The sequence below is a fragment of the Coptis chinensis genome, chromosome 3, assembly GCF_015680905.1.
Source record: "Coptis chinensis isolate HL-2020 chromosome 3, ASM1568090v1, whole genome shotgun sequence".
In the NCBI taxonomy this organism is placed as follows: Eukaryota; Viridiplantae; Streptophyta; class Magnoliopsida; order Ranunculales; family Ranunculaceae; genus Coptis; species Coptis chinensis.
This window is the reverse complement of record NC_141458.1, coordinates 80,027,292-80,051,716: the sequence shown is the minus strand read 5'-3', so window position 1 is coordinate 80,051,716 and position 24,425 is coordinate 80,027,292. Positions and strand designations below refer to the sequence as shown.

General features: G+C 34.6%; 2 protein-coding genes across 4 annotated transcripts; one reads left to right on the top strand and one right to left on the bottom strand.

The window, feature by feature from the left end:
- Positions 1-678: 678 nt before the first annotated feature.
- On the top strand, positions 679-11,902 carry KAT3 (potassium channel protein). Of its 3 annotated transcripts, none has more exons than XR_015219158.1 (13): positions 679-1,055; positions 4,160-4,375; positions 4,468-4,632; positions 4,973-5,030; positions 5,121-5,438; positions 6,534-6,773; positions 7,014-7,112; positions 7,190-7,222; positions 9,653-9,935; positions 10,020-10,097; positions 10,486-10,561; positions 10,913-11,062; positions 11,564-11,902. XR_015219158.1 is itself a non-coding variant. In XM_086602861.1 (13 exons), the coding sequence occupies exons 1-13, from the start codon at positions 784-786 to the stop codon at positions 11,665-11,667; spliced, it is 1,995 nt and encodes a 664-aa protein (XP_086458987.1). In that variant the 5' UTR covers positions 685-783; the 3' UTR covers positions 11,668-11,902. The 3 variants fall into 3 exon arrangements, 2 of the variants coding, with proteins under 2 accessions (XP_086458987.1, XP_086458988.1); XM_086602861.1 differs by having other exon boundaries at positions 685-1,055; positions 9,653-9,838; XM_086602862.1 differs by lacking the exon at positions 679-1,055 and adding an exon at positions 3,241-3,388 and having other exon boundaries at positions 9,653-9,838.
- Positions 8,394-13,951, bottom strand: LOC147511013 (polyamine-modulated factor 1-binding protein). Its single transcript, XM_086602863.1, has 4 exons — positions 13,764-13,951; positions 12,475-12,526; positions 11,890-12,051; positions 8,394-8,785 (listed from the first exon to the last, which is right to left on the bottom strand). Exons 1-3 carry the CDS (start codon positions 13,882-13,884, stop codon positions 11,895-11,897), a joined length of 330 nt encoding a protein of 109 aa, XP_086458989.1. The 5' UTR covers positions 13,885-13,951; the 3' UTR covers positions 8,394-8,785; positions 11,890-11,894.
- Between the last annotated feature and the right edge of the window lie 10,474 nt (positions 13,952-24,425).

The following is a 24,425-nucleotide window of genomic DNA, read 5'->3' as shown; positions in this document are numbered from 1 at the left end:
GAGAATTCATCCTGCAAAATTGTGCGGAAAATTCAAAAGTACTGTAAATCGATCAGGCAAAAGTCTAACTTGGTATAGAAAAAGACATCTAGAAGACTAGTTGATCAATTTCTAGATGAACTCGAGTAAATGTGGCAGTGTCTGATTGACAAAAGAACGCTGCCCCTCTGAAAATTCTTCGAGACCTTTAAATCACAAGTTCGAAAAGTTCATTCAGTTGTTTATCTTCACGAGACACTTGCTGCACTCATTGTCAAGTTTATTCAATTGCTTTTCTTCAACTGATGGCGGACTTTTTGAATATTATAAATTTTAAGTAGAGTCCTTCATGGCCGTATGATCTATAACCAAAAATGTCAACCTCTATTGTGACTATTGCAGTATATAAAATGTTCATCAAGACAAAACATCGATGATTTTAAACTAAAATCTTGTTACATTAGTCTCACTGAGTTGTACAAATGCTGTTAATAGTACTTATAATAATTGAGTACCATAACCAAGGAAAAGACTACGAAAATTATATATGAAAGGGATTTAATTCTGTAATTTGGCATACAACGTCATTCGGATCGTGATTATCGATATCATCGACAACTATACATCGTCTATTAATTTAGAAAATGTTATAATATGTCTAAATCAATACCATCATCATAAAATAATGAATAGAAGATTCAACCAAAAATAAAATATAGTGTAGACTTTGTAGATTGCAAATTTTCAACAGCTTCCCATGTGAACTTTGATTCAACTTTTAGGATGGTAACATCAATATAAAAAATGCTAGAGCCATATAAATCGCTAATCTCTACAACCAGTCAACCGCAGACTTTACTTTCCGGCGTTGTGACTGTAAACCTATATACAATGCGGGCACAGTCTACAACAAGGTCTCCAGCGCCTTTATTGGTCCGGCGAACTTCGTCAAGCGGTGGAATAAAAAATTTGGCTACTGTATCCAGCAGTCTCTTGCCTGCATTTGGAACTACCATTGATGTTGGATATTTGCAGCTGAAAAAATATATTATCGCTCCTTATGATCGTCGGTATCGGTATGTTTGTTTCTCCTTTAAGTTTTACTGGGCAGGAAAGTGAAGTTTGATTAGGACTACAAGTTCTAGTTGGTAGTTTCTATGTCAAGATCTTAATTATATTCTTCAAAATCTGTCTATTTCCTTGGATTGTAAATTAAAGTTTATACGAGTTTTTCACTCAGTCGAGGTGTATGTGGTTAAATACATGCTTTATCCAGTCGAAAATGAACCGAAAGGACTACTAATCTGTTCCACCTTTCAAACCATAGTGATTCTGCCTACTAGAAGTATAAGAAACACATGGTGGGAACTTAGAACTAGCCTCAGGTTATTAGCCTGCTTTCATTCTGAATTTGGTAGCATAATTTGGTGGCCGTGGCATCCAACTATAGTCAATCGGCCACTCCTAGGCAGTATTGATTTTAAGAATATTTTAATAGAATTATAATCCAAACACATAATACCATCAAATCCTAGTCGCCACTAGGTTACAACATCTGCTGTTATACATTTTAGGAATCTACCTAACATTACTCAACAATGTCCATTATCCAAACTATGTTGGGATTTACAGTGTCTTGGGGAGTTACCTATTTTCCTACCCGCGCGAAGAAATGAGCTGATGTCCATTTTCATGGTTCATTTGGTTATCCAAGTCCAAGGAATTCCCATTTCCATTGTGGTTTTCCTTGTATATGCTAGGAAATAACAACATGGATTCCAGAAGCCACTGCACCTTCCTGGGATTACTACATTTGTTGTTTCAAAAGCTTTACTCCCAAATCTACTGAACATTGTCCAATGCCCAAACTACGTTGAGATTTAGGTCATTCGACATTAGAGAATGGTGGCCTTTTGTTAATTTACACCCGCTTTGGTGCAACTATAAAATGCTTCTCCAACCAAAAAAAATAAAATAAAAATAAAACTCTAAAACGCTTCAAAAGGTTGTATATACTTGTATATCTAGAAAATATAGTTAAACCTCATTGTCAACAGTGAGTAAGGTCCGGAGTATCCTTTCAAACCATACTTCGTTCCACCAACTTGTGGGGGAAAACCACATTAGTCAACTTCATCAAGTCCATTCTTTGACTTTGCCAGTGTGCCTTAATCTTTTTTTTTCGATCAAACTAGATCGAAGTACCCCGCATTAACTTTTTTTGTTGGTTAAGACACGTTTTCCACTTCCAGCCCATATTGTTGGGGGAGGCGTACAATTGCTTCTTTTTTTGCGCGTAATTGATTTTGAAGTGGTGAATGTCTAATTTTACCCTTTAAATTTTATTTTAAATATTAAAAGTATAGGGATATATTGGTAAATAGCCACCTTTTTAGAACAAACCAACTTTTGTTAAGGTGAAATAGCTAACATGAGACGTGTCAAAAAATTAGCACTTGTTAGAACCGATACAGCTCTACTCAGCTCTACTTGCCAGTTTCTGCCGTTTGTATATTAAATTTCGACGGACGGCACACTTTATGTCGTTTGTGTTTTAACTTTCAACTTAAATTATGAAAATATTGGACAGACAGCAGACTTTCTGCCATCATTATTAATTTGGCACTCCAACTTTAAAACTCCATTGGAATTGTTTTTCGGTTTTCACATGCCAAATTTAACTTGTTTAGCTAAATCTGTCAAAAAAGTTTAGGTGACACTTTCAGTTCTCCATTGGACTTACTCTTTAGATTGATTACCCATTAAAAAAAATAAAAAAATAATAGAAATAGAGATAGAAATGTACTTTGTTATATTTTTAGATTGATTAACTATTAAAAAATAAATAAAAAATAGTAGAGATAGAGATAGAGATGTGCTTTGTTATATTTTCTTAAACAATGTTTATAGACTTTGTCTGATAAGTATTAAGTTCATATTTTCTACTCGACATGACAATTCTATCCATATCCATATCCCTATCCCTATCCCTATCCTATCTTAAAAATCATTGACTGTTTTAGGTTCAAAATGGCAACCAATATTCAATCTCCATGTGGACTAAGGGGATGCTGATCACGAGCTCGTTGACCAATTGCATTGATTATTATTTTTTTCCTACATTTTTTAGGGTACTTAGAATTCATAATTAGTGGTTTTCCCTAAAACTGTAACATTTTGTTATAGAAAAATAATTTGTGAGTAGATCATATCTTTGCATGTAACATTTTGTTATATAAAAATAATTTGTGAGTAGATCATATCTTTGCATGAAAGTATACTAGAGACGGTATAATAGTGATTAGTGGTTAGTGAATTTACACATCCGTGAATTTCATTCTCCTTTATGCAAGAGGGCAAAAAGCAATATTGCTTATTAACTTTCAATCTCAATCAAATCGTAAGTTAGGTAAGTACGTACATCTTTTTTATTTCAAAGCCACATCCTGCGTGTAAACTGATTATAGAATGCATGAGTACGTGACTTGTGGTCTTGTGGAAGGATTATCAGAAAATGAGCAACCAAAATGATCCTATATAATACTAGCAGCAATCCACATGAGTATATATATATGTGGGACTCAGATTGGCTCTTAGCACTTCAGGCCAACTTCAACACCATATACAGTCTTCAATTTCTGTAACCGTGCCGGTGGAAGATTACAAATCTCTTCATTTTGGCAGCTGTGTAGGCTCCAAAACTGCACAATGTGTTGATATGCACTTAATTATACTGCACCAAGTACTTGCTAATGCTGTTTGAGAAGAAATTTTCACAGCATTAATAAGTCTTCTAAAATGACTGAAGATAGATACGGAGCGACAACATTACTGAAAAGGCCATAGATTACAGGAAGACTCTTGTTTGATGCAACTATAAGAATATTAAGAAATTAATCAGGACAAGCACAGCTCCACCACCAAGATGTGTGTTATCAATCACCTTAATAAATGATATTTCATTTAAGAGCCTGGATCTCTATCGCTGTGGAGAATGGCAAAATCCATCATCTATATGAAGATTAGATGTTTGATCGATAATCAGTTGTGTAGCTATAGTAAATACAACGAGAAAATTTTAATGGATATGAAGGAATTGTTTTACAAAACGCAGAGATTTTACATTTCACCAACCCAGTATCCTTTAAAACTCAATTTTTATTTGTAAAATATTGTAAAGGTGGTGGCAGACGTTTCTCGTGGTATTAGTCATATACTCTGCATGGGCATCTCCGTTTGAACTAGCTTTCAGAAAAGCTGCAAGAGGCGCTCTTATGCCTGTTGATTTGGTTGTTGATGCCTTCTTCGCCTTCGACATCATTCTAACATTCTTTGTGGCCTACCTGGACAAATCAACCTACCTCCTTGTCGACGACCGGAAGAAGATTGCAAAAAGGTGATGGTAATCGTAATCGTCTTATATATGGTCGTAAAGGTTTCACAAAATGATCTTAACAAAGTTGTACCTTGTTATTTTATTTGGTACAGATACCTCTCCAAGCTATGGTTTCCCATGGATGTAGCTTCAACCTTACCATTTCAACTGCTATACAGACTTTTTGTTGGAGTACATGTAAGAGACAGCGATGTTTTCGGATTTCTGAATTTGCTTCGATTATGGCGGCTCAGGCGTGTCAGTCAGCTTTTTAGCAGGTGAACCCATTTAATTTTGTACGCTTCTTATGCTTGTCGTTGACTGGTTGCAATCGATCTTAGTGATCCTAGCCTCCTTGGATGTAATAGACTAAATATATCTGAGATGTGATGACTACTAGTCTACTACCATATGAACCTTTAGCACGAAGTAAAATGGTGGATAAACGAGTTTGTCGTGTTCCATCGTAACTAGTCCTTTTCCACCTCACCTAGGATGATGGAAGGGAGCGACCTAAAATATAATATGGTGGTAAGTTGTGATGTTGTTAGTAGGAGTTCTGAAATCTTACTCTATAACTAGTCTCTACTCAATACTCGTATACTGCTATTTATTCAGGCTAGAGAAAGACACGCGCTTCAGCTACTTTTGGACAAGATACTGTAAACTAATCTCTGTGAGTTCAATGCCAGGACATAAATTTCCAGCACTTCAGCAGTGTTAACGTTTTATGTATCTCCTTAACTATTTGTCTTCACAATTGCAGGTGACCTTATTTGCAGTGCACTCAGCAGGCTGCTTTCTCTACTGGATGGCAATTCAGTACAAAGTTAAAGAGAATACATGGATTGGAAATGAGATACACAATTTCCAGGACAAGAGCATCTGGTTGGGCTATACTTACTCCATATACTGGTCCATAACCACGCTCACGACTGTTGGCTATGGCGATCTCCATGCTCAGAACACTGGGGAGAAGGTGTTTAACATTTTTTACATGCTATTCAACATTGGCCTCACTGCATACCTCATTGGGAACATGACAAATCTTGTTGTCCACAGCGCTACTCGAACTTTTGCAATAGTAAGCCTATCAACTTTAGCTAATAACAACCTAAGAGGGATTGTATTGTGTCCATCTGTCTTCTTAAACAACTAAGAGTGATAACTTCAGATTACATACTGTCATAAAACAATGAATATGAGACTTGACTGAAAAATTCTGTAGATGGGAACTTCAATTCTTATTTGATAGGCCATTATCAATTATCACTTCAATCAATTTTCTCTGTGAAACTAATTTATCTATTTAGATCTAACTCAAGAAGCTCAATATTTCGTCAGCTCTCAAATATGATGAGAAGCAAACGCACACCCACAGTCTAGCTTTAATAAAAAGAGATAACTATGACTAGTGAAGCTTCAGATTGGTCATCTAAATGTATTAACCATCCTAGAATTCTACCAAATTCCCTAATTTTATTTTGTTCTAACCTTGTTAGCAATTCTCTAAATTATTTTGTGAATCGAATTTTTGAAAGGCAAAACGTATAATACTTCCAAATGTTTGAAAATTTTGGAGTAATTCGCGATTTTTTGCCTTGAAATGTATAATGTGGATTTTAACAAATTTTTCAAAAATTTGGCTCAAAAAAAAAAAAAAAAAATGAATGAAAATTTGGTTACGATTTTGTTATTTTTCATGTACTTTATGTCCTCACTCTTACTTTAAGTCTCCAACTCTTACATTTTTAATAATAAATTAATCTAAAAACATGATGTGTGTATTTTGAAATTTGAATGGTAATTTCAATCCAATAACAAATAAATGAAAGTATCTATATGGACCATTCAATAACTAAATTGTTTAGATGTGTTTGTTATGTTGTAAAGGATGACAACTATTATTAATATTTACTTACATAATATCTTGAATTTTTTACTTCCGAATTTTTACAACCAAATGTTTAAAACGCATATTAATTAAACAACACATAATTGTCGTATTGCGAATTTTTGACTATACCATTTTTTTGAATCACCGAATAATTCTCAAATTATTCCCATTCCGAATTTTTGCTGGATCCGAATTGCTAACAATGGTTCTAACTACAGTGACAGAGTACCAGACTATTCATTTTTGTAACTTATCAAGTGACTTAGAACTGTTACTGTGCAGAGAGATGCTATCCATCAAATTCTGCGATATGCAAGCAAGAATAGACTTCCAGACCACTTGAAAGAACAAATGATAGCACATATGCAACTCAAATTCAAGACGGCAGAATTGCAGCAGGAAGAAGTACTTCAAGACCTTCCCAAGGCAATACGATCCAGCATAGCCCAGAATCTCTTCAAGAGAACCGTAGGTAAAACCTACCTTTTCAATGGAGTATCTGATGACCTTGTAACCCAACTGGTAAAGTGTTTCTTTCCTAGTCCCAGATATACAGCTAAATATTTTTTGTAGTCATCGTACTTATTACGACTATGGCATTAGACTAGCAAAAACAATGGTAATAGCCACCTTAACAGAAGGCATTAAATTTGTAGAACTGTATAACTACATACTACATAATACACCAACTACACATAATAGTATGTGCGAGAATTTCCTCTGTTATTTTTAAGGGATAGCTCATTGCAAATCTTCTTACAGGTTTGCGAGATGAAAGCAGAATATTTTCCACCTAAAGTTGATATAATCCTTCAGAATGAGATACCAACAGACTTTTACATTCTAGTCTCTGGGTCATTGGTATTTAAACTTACTTTCACTATTCGCCATGGGGACTGAATTTTAAGACAGAATCTAACCAGTGCCCAAATTTGCAGGATGTGCTGACGTATAAAGATGGAACAGAGCAGGTAACTGAGAAGTTTCTGAAAGTACATTTTTCATGAATAGGTAAAATGTTCCTTGCATGATACATAAAAAGGATAATTCATATGTAGGAAATAGTTTACGTAAACATTCTTTCTATTAAAGAAAAGGAATAGTAAAAGGTAAATATTAAGGTGAATTACATGTTACAACCAGAAAACTAACAAAAGAAATTATCACAAATTGAAGAAACACCTAAAATTTTCTAAGTCTCAATGCATTTGGACTGGTAATCTTAAATCAGTCAGAATCTAATTCTGCCATGTAAAATTTCTGGTTCAGGAGACATCTGAAAGAAAATAATGAATTACAATACAAAATATAGTTCGTGGAATAAAAAAATTGCTATGTTGCAAGAATTTTTAATTGAAAGTTTCAAGGAAGTTGCTCAGTAACAAATGCCACTGAATTTAGTCATATCGCAATTGAAATTGCTTATTTTGAAGTTGTATTATTCCTGATGAAGTCAATTGAGTTCATAAACATTAGATTTTGGTGAAGTCACAGAAATACAGTTCATTCCGTGAAATGATTGCACAATATAGAAAGCTTCCAACAATATACAGGCATATAGCATCCTATATGCGTCGATCATAGAAAAACTAAGGGTTGCTTTAGATGTTGTAGACAAATTGCTAGAAAACATAAGATTTGTTTCACTAATGTGATAGTCCTCCCATTACAATAAGTTTAGGTATGTGTTTATCTTGGTTATATACTTATATCCATGACAAATGTAAAACAACAAAATCAAAAACACAGAGGAAGAGATGGAGGTGAAAAAAACAACCACATCTTGGTGTGTAGAACCAAAGCCATAAAAAGGAGGGGATCAAAACATTAAACACTGCGACTTTACCTAGAGACCATGTAACAAGGACATGGACATACATGTCAGTGCTTCAATGGTCACACGGTATCTGAAATAGAGTTTTAGAGAAGCACAAATCACCAGATCACATGGACAGACATGCAGTATCAAAGTTGTATCAAACCTAAACAAAAGCGTTTATGCAAACTCTACGTAATAAAAGTAGATTTCTGGAATAAGAACAAAGTGAGTTTAGAAAAAAATTAATAATAAAATTAAAATAAAACAAATAAATACATTAGCTTCAGTATGATAACTATACATATCCAATTCACAAATAGATCTCAGTTTTAATTTGGCAATATATATTATCTTACTTCATCAAATTCAAGGTTGCCCATCAAAGTGAGTAGAGAGTGTGTCTCTTGATCACAACAAAACAAAATGCTTTCTATATGAAGAACTTTACAAAGTAGTACTTCGATGAAGAAAGAATCTAATAGGAACGTGTAATTGTGTTATATATGCAATTCTAGAATTAAAGGTACTTACAACTATGCAAATCCTCAAAGAGCGACATAGGATCTGGCTGAAGTTATTCTACAATTAGAAACACATTTAGTGTAACCCATTTTACTGCCTCCAAAGATGATACCAAACTACAAACTTTTCTGTTAAATCAAACCATCCCATGAACAGAATAGTAGTAGTCTCCTTGTTTGATGTATCTGCAGTTCTGTGACAACCCAACAATAAAAGCACAATCAGCGAATTGAATCCATTGTTATAGGATATTATATGCAGCAAAATCACTATTCCTGATTGACCAACAAACTTTACAAGGATAGGACAAGTCAATAACAAAAAAAAGCATATAATACTGCAGACTTACAATCATAAATACCATAAGTTAGATAGACATAAACTGCAAACTTTACAAGGAATCATTTCCCACAAGTAAAATGTAATTCCTCAAAAAGTTCCATGTCTACATAATTTTAAAAAGAAAAGAATCACATGGTAAATTGGAAGCAGCCTTCCCGATGTACCACTCTAATTGGAAGAGAAAGGTAAAACTTTATATTAGATGGTTACGATACTTGCTTCTTTACCTATAATTTTCAATAAAGTGGCTGCACTTGGTACAACAAAAAGATGCAAAGAAAATGTTGAAAACAACTCGAGTTGAAGGTGTGGTCATGTCATGGCATAAATCTCAGTCAAACTCATGTGATAGAGGAAAAATCTTGATCGTGCTCGATATTCCATTGTGCACTGGGTAGTAGTAGGACCACCAACAACCTCTAACCAGACAAAACCAAGCCCTTCAAACACATACTAAGTAATATGATCCCAATACGTTAAATTTGAATTTACCAAGCACAGCAAGTATTACAAAAGTTGTCCTTTTTAAACGTGGCATGCCCTAAGAAGGCCCGGGTTGGTTTCTAAACAGTCTAAAAACTGTTATGTAGACAAACATAAATTAATTGATCAATCAGAAACTCAGAATAACAAAAGAAGTGATTCAGTGGTCTAGACACTATACTTTCTTTCATCCTAAATAAGCTTACTAACTTCATGTGTATTGTGTATTTGTTAGTTCCTATCCAAATTAGGGCCTGCAGACATGGCCGGAGAAATCGGCGTAATTTTCAATATTTCTCAACCTTTTACTGTCAGAAGCAGGAGGCTCTCACAGGTCATTCGCATAAGTCACCAACAGTTCAAGCAACTTCTGCAGCCGCATGTTAAGGATGGAATGACTATCATCTCAAATTTTGTTCAGGTTCATAATTATGAGAACAAATTCCAACCAATTTATAATGATTTTACATGTTCAAAATACCCTAAATGGACTTGCATACGTTGTTGTCCTCCGACGGGTACATAAAAAACTACTTCTCACTCTCCCCATTCATAACTTCTTGTGCAACTCCTATTAATTCTACTATATCATTTGTATGCAGTACTTCAAGGGCTTAAAAGAAGAATTACTGGAGGAAATTCCATTTATAACAGAATTACTGAATGACCTGAATGATAAGGTAACCCTTCACCTTGATTAAAAGGATGATATCATGTTCAGTACTGTATGTCTTTGACGTGCGTGTACGTGTGCGTGTGCGTGTGCGTGTGCGTGTGCAAGAGAGAGAGAGAGACTTGATACTTCTATACATGCAGCCACCAATACAACGGAGGATTGACTATTTTACAGCTAGAAGACTATAAATGCATTTTATATTCTGGAACATGAAACCACTGCCTATCCAAGCACTAAGCTGCCTAAGCATATACCACCAGATATGTATGTCTTGTGCTGACAGAAGCACAATTTCTGACATACATCAGTCACCTCATTACACTAGAATTAGTGGATCACACTCAGATTGCCTTGTGAAGCTTATTATGGTTTTTCTTTCCCCTTTTCTACAGGGTGCTTTATTGAGTGAGGAAACAGAAAGCCATGAAGAATCAATAGCAGATTGCAATGTGAATGGCATCACAGAAGGTCTATACGCTCAAATACTAAACTACTTTATAATTCATTAAATTGTTCCATTAATCCATTCTGTTCCAAAAGGATTTAAAATTTACGATACATGGTAGAGACATTCCAGTACATGAGTCAGTGAGAATAGCTAATGTTTCTATGCAGGATACATAGGACATTGTGTCTTTTTAAATTGAAGCATTCTATTTATTCTGATCTATACTGTACAAAATGAATTGACAGAGAAGTTGGTTTATTAGATCTGCATGACTCTGTTTCAATTATTTGTGAATCTAAATCATGAAAGACAGGTTGTTTCACTCTATACGTATATACTGAAGTGGAAATAAATTTCTGGTCCATTTGCAGGATTGCCATCAAGTTCTGTTTGTCCGTGCTTACCAATAAGAGTGGTAATTCATGGTCATCATCCAGATGAAGCTAATAGCACGGAAGGCACTACAAAAGGAAAACTGATCCATTTACCAGAATCAATGGACGACCTTTTGAAACTGGCAGGTATGCTTCATATTTCTCTCAGAATTGATTTTTCATAGAAATGAATAAGTGAATAATTAAGATTATTTAAAAAAAATGGGCATAAGAAAACACTTACAATCAAAATTTAATAGTAAAATAAGTTAAATATAATAGCAAAATAATATAATTGCTATTGAATAAGAGATGAAGAAAAAAGTCTGGAGAAAATGAGAGAAACGAGTGTATGGCCTTAATTAGTTTCGGCCTTCTCTCACACATCTTTATATAGGAAAATAATAGGGTTTACATCAAAGAAATATTATTTAATAAATAAATAAACCAAAAAAGAGGAAATGTCCCAAGTCTCCCTTAGAACTCTTATAGTAATAAACCCTTTTTTGCAGACGACTATCAATAATAACTATAAGTTGTTCTTTCTAACAAATAAAATGGTTTACCAATCACATCCACAATATGCACTACATTTACTAACAGAGCATTTTCCATATGTGCATCATCCAAAAAATTTGGCGGATGCAGAGAAGAAACTTGGAAACAGGGGAAGTAAAGTTTTTATAGCAGATGGCTCAGAAGTGGAAGAGTTGACGACTCTGAGGGAGAATGATAACATCTTCATTTGTTGAAAAGAAAATTGAATTGTAGATTTGTGCAGTTTAAATTAAATACATTTCTTTGGTTGATTGCCGAATGTATAGCAGTATTTGAAACAAGTATCTGGATGCAGATAGTAGATGTCCACTATAAGCACATATTCAATATGTTATCTGCAAAATCATTATGAAGTGGACTAACTACATTTGCATGTGAAATAGTGATTGTAGAAAACAAAAATATAGAGAACCTACTGCTTTTAGTTGATATCTCTGGTGTTGAACATGTCCAAAACAGTGTAAGCAGCTTTTTGGAAACACTCCTTTTCTTCTTCTAAGATTTTCTTCCTCTCAATAGCAGACTCCTTGGACTTCTCTATCTCTTCTACTATTCCAGAAGAACTTTGACCAACGTCACTGATTTTTAAGTTCACAAGAAATGGCGTTAAGTAAGAGGATAAGCAATGGCGATCCACAAATAATATAGGTTAGTAAAAAAGTTAACTAAATGCTTATAACTCAACCATCAGAATTTTCAATTTTAAAAAGGAAAATATAAATTCCTATACACCTATCAGCATCTGAAAGACCATTATTCAATGAGAGTACAAACTGAAACTGCGGTGCCATGAGATTGAAAAACACTGTTTTATATTGGACGCACCAATGCAAAATATATTTCTTAAATCTAATTTTATAAGCTAGAAGAAAGGAAAATTTAATCTATTTTGTTAAATCTGAGAGAACCACTTCTTTTTCCTTTTAAAAAAAAAAAAAAAAAAAAAACTGGACGTGCAAATGGACATAGGTTTCAAAGCTTAATCATGATAATCAGCTCACTTTATCATCTTGAGCATGTTCTCCATGGCTTCCTGCACCTGTTGTGAGATATCTGCATTTATAAGAATATAACAAATTTAAAAAAGCAATATCAGCACCAGATAGTAGAACAAAACATCATAGAAAGTGATGAATTTTTAGGTAAAAGGCCAAGAAAATTTAATTGCTCATAAGATTGTTTAGAACATTAGCAGGTGTTAATCAACATGGGTACTCTTATCAAAATTAAATCCTATGAAAGGATTACCAAATCTTTTCATCAGAATAATCATGGATAACATAGATAACTAGTAAAGCATTTCAAAAGATATTTTCTGATTCATGGTGGTGTATATTACGTTCATCTATAAAGAAGTCATCCAGTCAATAAATCAAATTTGCAGAAAAAGAACTTTCAACTATGTAATTTTGAGAAATATTATCAACAGATGATCTATGTCAAAGAGTTAGTGTATAGATGATCCTTATTTTCATGTTAATTACTTTTCAGAAAGGTAAGGTGAGACCGGAAACACAAGCAAAAGCTTAGTAAAAACACTTTTTACTCGCACACATGCTAGCACCATGAACACATTTGTTCCAAGTAATAAAGGTTGAACATGTGTGTGTGCATGTGATTCCATACAAGTACATGGACACGAGAAAGTACAGACATCAAAATATATACAATAATTTTCCTTTTCTTGACGTTTTACACCTACTTTTTTAAAAGGCACCAAGTTTCTCTAGATTTTAAAGAATATTTTCTAATTACGATTAAGATATGATCCATCCAATGGAATGTGAAAAGAGTCTAGACCTTAGCATGACCAAACAAACTGCATAAAATTGGACGCGGCATTATCGAATCTTAAGTGTTCTTTGAGAAAACAACTCTTATAGAATAATAACAGTGCACGGTTTAAAATGTACTTGATTGATCTTCTAAAGTTAGAATTCCTCATAAAATTCAGGTATGTGAACCTGGTCCATGTTATATGTGGTTGATATTACTGAAACTGGTAAAAACCTGGTCCATAATTTTGACTCTAGAAAAGTAACAAAAAAAAAAGTTTTTAGGAAACATTAACAAATACAGATCACGAACTAAAATAAGCAGAAAACATATCAAATATGAACAAATTCCACAAAATAACCTAATTAAAACTAACATTTCCAAATTATATTCATCAAAATATCAGTAATACATAAGATCGTGTTCAGTTGAACAAATATGAAGTGAATTTAACGAAATGAAACATCAATTAATAAAATAGTAGAAAAACCGAAATTAGGGTTTAAAATTTTACCGTAAACGAGAGATGAGAGATGAGATTCAGCTTCGGATGATTGTGGAAGAGATGTTGTTAGGGTTTGTGAAGGTGATGAAGAAACAGCCACCATCAACGATTTCGAAGACTCCATTTCCATTTCTCACCGAGAGACGAGAACTCAAAACTGTGTTTTTTCTGGAGAGAGAAAATGAAAAATGAAAATGATTTGTATTTATAGACCGTTGGTTTTGGCGGGAAACGAGTGTTGTCGAAATTGAGGACAGGCATCTAAATTACTTATTTACCCCGTAAAGGTAACGTGGAAGGGCCTTGGAATAAGGCATTGGTACTCACTGGTGTGTGTGTGTGCAGGGCCGGCTCTGAGGTTTTTGGCCGGGCCCCCTAGGCGAGATCCTAAAAATGGGCTCTCTGTTTTAGGAAAAATAACACACGCGCGCGTTTTTTTTTTTTATTATTATTATTCGTAATTTGCGTAGAGGAAGCATAAAAGTAACCCCACTAGCAAGATAAAGTAAAACAAAAGTAATGCCAAATTAATTGCAAAAGCAAATTAAAATATCACCTAAAATTTACTTATCTCGAAGTTTTCACTGCAAAATTAGTAATTATATTTGTATAATTCAACCTCTCTACCAACTCTTTTTCAATGGATAACATAGCCAATCCATTTAGTCTTTCTTGCGACATGTTTGACCGACGGTAAGACTTGATCAGTTTCAACTTAGAAAAACTTCTTTCAGCAAAGGCAACTGTAACTGGTATAGTCAACAAAATTTTGTAAGAAACCCATGTATTTGGAAAACAACTTGCCTCGAGTTCAAATGAGTTAGCACATCAATTGCCTTCTTTGTGTCCTATGATATGACTTCTCTCAAGATTTGCAATTCCAAAAGTGACTCTGTCCCATCAATATTAGAGATGTCATGATATATGTTTCATAAACTACACAAAGTTGCCACAAGAAGTCATTAAGCTATTCCTCTTTGCAGACTTTAACTTATCCAAATCAAACAAAACCCAAAAATTCTCATATACTTGAAATTGTTCAAATCTACTCTTTAGTGAAGAAAGAGCTTGGTCTATAGTGAAAATGAAGTAGTTGATTCTAAAGGATTCTTCAGCTGATTGTGAAACCTGGCCTCTTCATCAGCATTCTCATAAAATTGTCTCTTTCTTCGAATAATACATTTTTCACAGAAACATGTTCAATTTCCATAGTAGTTGCAATAACTTATTTAGCTTCTACCATAGCTTCTTCAAATTCGGTTTCTCTATACTTTCAAAAAAGAAATGAGCTTTTTCAACTCACTAATAACAACATTTATCTGCATATCTTCTACTTGCATGCATCAATTTACTAACAGAGTTAACACCACTCAATGTAGTGTGCCAAACAATCATGCCGACCAAGAACTCAAAATTCTCAATTTCATGTATGGCTAGGGACTCGGCTTCACTCTTTGTTTTGGATCATTACTAGTGTTAGCCAAGTGAATTAAAACATCTTTTATCTCTCTCGAGCTTGACTTCTAATGGCTTTAACACTTTCCACGTGTCTTTCTCAACGTGTTGGCGATAATGTCTTTAGAGTAAGATTCAGAGCCTTTTTCATATGGTCTTTGAAAACTTGTCAATGCTTCGTAGAAGAAGAAAATAGTGTATAAATATGTTACACCACTCCAAAAAATGATACTGCTTTGGAACAAGAATTGGCCATATCACACAATGCAAGATTAAGGCTATGGCAATAGCATGGAGTATAGAAAGCTCTAGGATTTATTTCGAGTAATCTTTTCTATACACCTTTATATTTTTCTTTCATATTAGATCCATTGTCATACTCTTGTTCTCTTTCATCACCAATATCTAGTTGAAAAGTACTCAGTACGCCTTTCAACACATTAAAGAGTCCTAAACCCGATGTGTCGTCTACCTTCATAAATTATATAAATAACTCTTCCATCTTGATAGGATTCATTGAAACATTTACACATCGTATTACAAGCGACATCTGTTCTTCATAGCTTACATTTGGAGTGCAATCAAGAATAACTGAAAAGAACTCTGCCTCTCGAATTTTATGAAGAATTGCATTTTTAACCTCGGCTGCTAACATTTGAATTAGTTTATTCTTAATGTTATGAATGTTATGACCAAGGTAATGGTAATGAACTTCATAATTCATAATACACGCCGCATGTGCTTTGCCAATATTGGATCAAACTCCACAATCATTTCAATCATACTAAAAAAGGTGACATTGTTTTCTTCATAATCTTCTCATTGTCCCCACGAAATGCCAAATTATTTTTAGCTAGAGTTTTCACAACAACAAGTATCCTCAGTAAAAGTTGTCTCCAATGTTCTTTATCTTTACTAATTTGGTCTTGAACACTCTTATCAATTGTTTCATTCTTTTTCAATCTTTTTTTCAATTCACACTAGCTATTCAAGATTCTTTTGTTGACGAAACAGAAGCGATTTAAAAAGTAAAAGGTACTAGAAAATTTGATAAATTGTTTGATATTGAATAATTGAATGTCTTGAATACAGAACTTGTTATGTATTTATATAGTTTACAAGGCTAATGGAAATAGAAATACTACTAAAAATATGATAATGCCTAAACTGGAACTCCTAATCTATTTAGGAAGTGCTAAAATAAATAATTATTATCCTAATTATAATTATAATCCTAAGTAGAAACTACTATTACTGTCCTACATCAGTCTCCCGCTCTTGAAAAGAACTTGATCTCGAGTTCACCTCAGGTAAAGAAGCATACTCATCTCCATGATAAGAAAAGATATCCTGGACATTAAATGTAAGAGAAATATGCAAGTCTTTAGGTAGGTCGACAACATAAGCATTGTCACTGAGCTTCTTGAAAATCTGTAGGGGACCAATTATCTTCCTCTTGAGCTTTTTTTCAAAAAAAAAAAAAAGCTAGGGTTAGGCAGACCCTCACTTGTATTAAATTCAATAACTGCTTATATAGACATGTCCACTGGCATCCTCTTTTACATAGGCTTATAAATCTATATCTAGAGGTGGCCCAAAATGAACCGTACAAATGCTATTTTTCTGCGCTAGACCCTTGATATGTATGGACTCTAGATGAATCTAAAGTATAACAGATCCAGATTTTCTAGGTGTTCTTTCTCTAGTGTTGATCCATGTCTTGCTTGCTGCCGAAACCACTGAAATCAGCCTCCCACCAATGTGTGTGATGCTGAATTGGGATATCTAAGCAGTAGCCCGGGTCCATTATGTTTAAGTTGCCAAGGGATGTGGCCATGGATAAATTGGTTAAAACCAACATATCTAAGCCCAAAGACTGCTAAAGCCCAAGACCTTATGTTGCTTCAAGCCCAACATGATTCAGGCGAAGGAATGAATGTGGATCTGGATCTGTGTGACCCGAACACCGCCTTCTCTACCCGCCTACAACCAGCTCCTTCGTTGGTTTCACAAAGCTTTGACATTTCCAAATCGAGAAGCTAATACAAATTTCACATTAAAAGTACCCCTTTGTAGCCTCCAAACAAATATTCAAAATCTTGGTTTTGAACTCTAGCTCAGTATCAGATTTGCAACATTTGCTTATGCTAAGAAAAGTAGCATAAAAACCAAAATTTGCCCTCAACTCCTCTCATCAAAAACCCAAACTCCACAATAAAATCAATGTTTAACAAGGCAAGAAATAAACTTCAATCCTAAACAATCAACAATATCTGCCCATAGAGAATAGGATTGTTTAAAAAAAAATCGTTTGTTTCCAGCCAAACACAACTTGAATAAAGTCCCAAACTTTAGCCTTCAAATCTTCTCAGCCTGCCATCTCGAGTTCTCCCACCAGATCCAAACTCTACTTAACTCAAACCTCCAAGGACAACCACGATAATGGAACAATGCTTTGACACAACTCGAACTCATTATGGCTTCCACGGATCATGAGGAATCAAACCTAGCTCTTAACCTATGGGCAGTGACAGACAGTACCTTGGCATACATAAATGCTTTCAAATTCAGAATCATTTCGAGCAACCTCAGTAAGAAGATGAGAAGAAGAAGAGAGGAAGAATTCCGGCGATGGTGCCTTAAAAGACAGCTGCCACCGGTGAGTGCCTTGTTTCTTTTTTTTTTTGTTTGGAACTTTTTCCTCTTGAGCTTGTTATAAGGCAAAACTGGAAAACGCTCTCTACGAAGAAAAACCATAACCATGTCACGTTCTTCAAAAGTCTTCATACGTCTATGTCTGTCTGCATCTGCTTTGTACCTAGTATTAGAAGACTCGAGATTCTTTTTCACATCTTCATGCAACTTTTGCACATTATCAATCAACTTATTTGCATTTACATGTGAATATGGCAAAGAAGACAAAGTAACAAGATCCAAAGTATGGTTAGGTAAACTAGCACCTGTAACAAATCAATATGATGCTGAATGTTCCTCATGGGAGGCAAAGAAGGAGGGCCATCAGAAGGTAAAACACATAAAAATTCCTGTAAGAAAGGTGCAACTTTATCAGGAACATCAATAGGAGAATAAGAAATATTAGGCTTCATGACTACTGCAAATATCTTATTCGGTTTCTCAAAATAAGATGAACATGAATAAGAAACCAATAAAGTAGGAGCCTCAACACTAGATGGAGAAGACTTAGGCTTGGCATAGGAAGGAGCCAATGTCACTTTCAAACCATCCTTGACAAAAGAATAAATATTCAGCTTGCAACAATAAATAGCATCCACATCAAACATCTAAGGACGACCAAAAAGAATATGACAAACATTCATATCCACAACATCGCAAAGAATAATATCCTTATACTTGCCAATAGAAAAACTGAGAAGGCCTTGTTCCCTAACATGTTGTTTGCACTCATCTTGTATCCAACCAACTTTATAAGGGCGATGATGTGGCTGGGTAGGAAACTTCAATTTCTCAACCATTTTCTTTGACATAATATTCTCACTACTATCACTGTCAATAATCAAGTAACACAATTTGCCTTGAACTATACAAGTAATTATAAACAAATTATACCAGTGTAGAATAGAAACTTATGGAGTATATAACAAATTTTGAACCACAAGACTAACACGTTCACCCTCATCATCACCAAAAGTGTGTTCATTATCAACACACTCTTTATTAGCCTCAAAATTATCATCCATATTAGGGACCTCATCTGCAAGAGCAATATGCTGCTTTCGACACTCAACTGAGGAATGGTCAGATTTACCACACTTATAGCACATACTAGGTTTGGGATGGAGATAGGGATTGGTAGATGGAGGTTTATGAGATTGGGTGTTAGTTTTGGAGGGATTTTGGAAGCGAGTTGAGTGGTTATTAGGGCGGTTTTCATGTTGATGATGTGTAGGTGTTTTATAAGGAGAGGTGGTGGGTTGGGTAGGGGTATCATGTGGGGTGGATGGGGTATAAGGAACTTGTGGAGATGGAGATAGTGAATTATTATAGGATGGGTTGGGTGTATAGGGTGTGGATCGTTGGTTATATGAAGGTCGATTAAAAAGTTTAGGTCACTCCATGAATTGTTCAACCTTAAGTGCATTATTAATAGCGACATGCAAAGTGAAGTGTTGATGTGAAGCTAGATCTTTTTGAATATTCCATGATAAACCATTAATGAATCTAGCAATTTATAAATCCTCATTCTCTTGCAAATCATTATGAGAAAGTAACTAATAAAACTCATCAATATATTCTTGAACAATACGATTACTTTGCTTGCAATTCTATAGTGCAGTGAAGAGAAGTTGAGCAAAATTTGGAGGAAGATATTGTGCCATTAACATCTGCCTCATACGTTTCTAAGAACGAATTGGTTTCAAACCTTGACGAATACGCTCTTGTTGTTTCTGCTCCCACCAAGAAGATGCGCCACCAGTAAATTTAAAATCCACAATCTTAACTTGCTTCTCTGGAGGAATTTCCATAATATTATCGAAAAACGGTCCACGGACTTAAGGCAATCAATAAAATCCTCAATATGCAAATGACCATTAAAAGTAGCCAAATCCACCTTGATGCGATACTCATTACTATTTCCACCAAAATTATTTCTGTTACCACTATAATTATTCCCTTCTCGACGAAAATTATTTTGATTTTGCAAATTTTGAAGAGTATTTAGGATAACAATTTCCTCAATGTCATCATCGTCGTCTAAACTATTATACGGTAGGTGGTAATCCCGAATATTGGGCTGGAAATTTGGGTGGGGTTTAAAAACAGTTTGGGCTGAGCAAGTAATGGGTGGGGTTGTGCTGGAATTTTGGAGTGTTGTGTGAAGTGGGGGCTGGGATATGGGGTCTGTTGGGCTTGGTAGGCATGATGGGCTTGGGTATATGAGGTATGTTAGATTGGACCGGTGGATTAAAAGTTATTAGGAAGTGGGGCCTTGCTATATGGACTATGAAGGGTTTGTTGGGCTTAGGCTTGTGATCATCTCCTAAATGTGTATTTTATTACCCTTAAATTACTACATTACAACCCTTCTTACGTTTAATGAAAAAACAACTCATAGCTTTTATTGTCTTTTTCAAGTTACAGAGAAATTTAGACCACTTATCATAAAAGCTGCGTCTTAGCACTAAAATGAGCCTTAATCACGCTTATTATGAAGACTAGAAACTGCTATAAAAAAGTGCTGAAAAAATCAAAGTCAACGGTCAAAGTCAAAGGTCAGAAGACCAGAAGACCAGAGATGGAGGTCCTTATCTCAAAATATGGCATTCTCCAAAACCTAGCTATCTTGATCAAGAAGAAATAAAAAAGCAAAAGCATAAAGTAAAGTGTGAGGTGTCTCAAATGTAATAGAGAAGGGCAAATCAGTAAAAGACATAAAGTAGGGGTATATAATCCAAAAGTTAGGGAGAGAATGCACCTAGACTTAATCTAGTGTAATGTAGGATTTAATTTATAGTCTTTTACATTTTCAAGTCTTTTACTTTATTGTTCTTCATTTCTTTTCATTTCAATCTTGTTATTTGCTTGTTATTCAATCAATCAATCTTCTCATTACTTCAATGTTTGTGTTTATATCTTTCATTAATTAAACAAAGTCTTTTGTGTTCTTCATGTTCTTCATTCATTATAAACTAAACAAATCTTCCAGAGAAACTACCATCACTACTATAGAATAACACATTTATTTACCATGGTAAGGAAGAAGTTTTATACCACTGTTCTACCAAAAACAGTAGCCAATATAGTTATACCTCGGTAGAAATTTTGTTTGTTATTTATTTAGTAGTTTACACCACTGTTTCGTGTAAACCGTGGGGACTAGTTTGCCATAAGCCATGATTCCAATTATTTATGTTTTTTAAACTACAAAACCCCAATGTTTCCCTCAAGCAGTGGTTTATAACTTTTTTTTATTTTGGGCAAAATAATTAGCTACCGTGGCCTTTGAAGTTTTACACCAAAACCCTCACTCTCTCGGGAAAAAGGATCGCGAACTCTCTTAGAACCGTCTTGCGCTATTCACTCCCCAACTTCTACCATTCTTTTTAGAAACCATTTTAATTTAACCGTCTTGCACATCTTTCAATCGTCGATTGAAGTGGTTATGGAGAGACAAAAGCAGAGGCTCGAATCCTACTAATTTAATTTACCTCTCAACTGGAGCTTCAAAGCGAATCAGAGAGGAATTGAATCGGTTAAGCCTTATATCACGAACCCGATTTCTATCTCAAATTCTTTTCCGCCAAGGCAAGCTATATATTCCGGGTGATAAGCACCCAAAACTGTAATATGAAAACCTATTGAGACATATAAATATGGTTAATTATGTGTTTAATAATCATAAAATAAATATATTTTCGTACTTTTGCAGGTATTCGCAATAAACATGAAAATATTGGTTAAACCTGCGTTAAAGCACGGGGAACGACATATATATGAATTCTTCCAAATCAGCCATGTAAAGCCCAACAAATCTGCACAGAAGCATCAAACTTCCGAAGCTCTTATCTCTTGAACCAGGACTCCGAATGCGACAAGTGAGCTGCTTTCGGATAATCGATGATGAACTTACGCGATAGGCGGGGAAGTTGTAAAATTGCCAAAAGACCGGACCGCCACAAGATCAAGACGTGGACCCACTATGCGGGCTGCAAGATTTGATGAGTCATCAATCATGGAGCATGTCAAGACAAAAATGCCAAATTATTGGTGCAAAGTTGACACCTTGCATGTAATTAATTAGATTAGGTGTTAATAAAAAAAAAGGCAAGGTGTCACTTTGTTTTAATGTGGTGGATAAAAATGAAGTAAATGTGGTTTGGTGTTTCGTGGGGAAAATGAGATTTTCTCAAATGGAGAAGAAAACAAAACAAGGGGACAATCCATTTACTCCCTTGACTTCTTTTCCTTTACCATGTATTATTTTAGTTCCTTAGCCTTAGTTTTTATTTTAGTTTTGAGTTTTGAAAAAAATAGCTTATAATAGTTTTAATGGAGGAAACCTTGTGTTCCTCTTGAAAAATTCTCACTTCTTCATGCAAGTGAGTTTATAAATAGATAGTTTCTTCTTTTTGTTCTCTCTCTCTCTTTTTACATTCCACACTTGTTTTTGTTTTAGCCCAAGGATCATGAGCTAAACCTTCTCTTTGTGGGGAGTTAATAACACTCATGTGAGGGAAAAGTCTTGTTATTTGGTTTAGTAGGTGTTTAGGAAGAACAACTAGGCTTACATCTTATCCTAAAATGATAGTTGGTGTAGAGTCTAGTTAGGGATGAAGTGATGAGCTTAGAGATAAGTCATTGCTTGGTTCCACATGCTAGCATGTATGAGCTTAGAGATGAGTCATATTTGTTAGGGATCAAGTTTTCTTTTAGTAGAACTTGTCAATGAGTTCTAGGAAGATTTTAATGCACTTATAAAAATCAAATAACAAAAGTAATCTTCACATGAGGAGAATCAACTCTCCACTTTTGTTTTAGTAAAATTTTATTGTGTCTTAGTTGCATGATTTCGTAACTTAATGTTTTTAATTTTTGTGTAGTAAAGAAACCAAATATTTAGTATTAATATAAGCATATTTAAACTTACTCACTAGTTCCCTAAAAGAGTAAAAACCAAGTTGTAAGTGGTCATAGAATTTAGGTTGGTTTGAATCCTTACTCCAAACTATATGAACACGAAGATCGTGAGTAAGGAAAATCTTTGAATTTGCACTTTTGCCAAAGAAGAGATTCAAATCTCTAACAAAGCAAAAGGCAAAAAGTTAAACATCAAAATGGCGCCGCTGCTATTCTAAAGACTAAGGGCTTGTGCTACAGACTGGAAATTGCTCCGAGGGGAACCCCCACTCTCATCCTTCTTTCCTTTTCGTTTTTTTTTTACGTTTTTGTTTTATTTTCATTATTTTTGTCTCGCAAAAGACCTGACTTCTCTCGAATTTTTTGTTGTACTTCTAGGGACAAAAAGTTAGGACCGGGAAAGTAAACTACACAAGATTCTAAGGTTGCTGTGAAAATTTGAACTCATTGTGGCATAATCGACACGCGTGCACGGTACTGGACTCGCGAACTGCAGGTGTAACCCGCGTCTGTGGGTGTATTTTCTCTTTTGCTGCTCCTATTCTACCTCCAGCATCCACTGATAAATCCTTATCCATATCCAGGCTTAACTTTCTGGAACTATGAAAAAAAATTCAAATATCTTCTGGGATTAATTACGTCGACGGATTGAAACGTCTGTTTCATTTCTTTGGCGGACTTGCGGGAAGCAACAGGTTCCAAATTTTTACTGTTTTTGCATGAATGGCATGTACGTAGTTATTATGGGCTAGTTTATGGATTATTATTTACGTGTTAGCCTAGAAATATGCATGAATCATGTTCATATACCTATAAATATTTATATATGATTAACTGGGCATGAATTGTATCTTAATGTATATATACATATAAATGGTACTGTTTTGCATGGTTATCTGTCTTTCTATGTCTAAGTGTCTATTGTTGCATGTTTAGTATTTCTCTACGTATAAGTACACGTCTTGTATAATACTTCGATTTTGTCAAGAAAGAGGAGAACATTCCAACGAGGGTTAAAATCTGAGTTGGGTAAGTTGTTTCTAAACCCTACAGGGTGAAGCTGCTCTCTATATGACACTCGCAATCTCAATGAGTATTGCCGAAATCGATTTATTATGCAATACAAGAGTCGTATTTTAGTTTATGTATAATACGTTTCATGTTTAGTTTTAGCATTGTCATATTTATATGCGTACGCATACTATATTTGCATGCTACTGTATTTAGATACGTATGAGTGATTCAAATTTGCTTGTACGTATGGAAGTATTTATCGATGATACAATCTTGCCTATTCGTATAGTTATACGTATGAGTAGAGTATCTTCACATGCTACTGCATCTAGTATTGTATGAGTAGATCGCATGCTTGTAATTTCACCCTTACATAAATCTTAAATAATAATAATAATAATAATAATAACAATAACAATAATAGTAATAATAATAATTAAGAACGACCTTGCATAAAGTTTAATTCTATAAATCTTAATCATATTCCAACGGTGTCTAGGAAACTTGAAAGATTGAGGTTACTTAATTAGAACCGTGATTGCACGGAAAGCTTCCCTCATATCTCTCTTGTAACTTGGCCGTTGG

Bases quoted from the DNA above. Each gene is read 5' to 3' on its own strand.
- KAT3 (XM_086602861.1), top strand. From the start codon at position 784: ATGCTAGAGCCATATAAATCGCTAATCTCTACAACCAGTCAACCGCAG. The intron at 5,031-5,120 runs GTGAGTTCAATG...TCACAATTGCAG, and splicing joins GATACTGTAAACTAATCTCT to GTGACCTTATTTGCAGTGCA. The intron at 10,562-10,912 runs GTCTATACGCTC...GTCCATTTGCAG, and splicing joins TGTGAATGGCATCACAGAAG to GATTGCCATCAAGTTCTGTT.
- LOC147511013 (XM_086602863.1), bottom strand. From the start codon at position 13,884: ATGGAAATGGAGTCTTCGAAATCGTTGATGGTGGCTGTTTCTTCATCA. The intron at 12,527-13,763 runs GTAAAATTTTAA...TTATAAATGCAG, and splicing joins TCTCTCATCTCTCGTTTACG to ATATCTCACAACAGGTGCAG. The intron at 12,052-12,474 runs GTGAGCTGATTA...CTTAAAAATCAG, and splicing joins AACATGCTCAAGATGATAAA to TGACGTTGGTCAAAGTTCTT.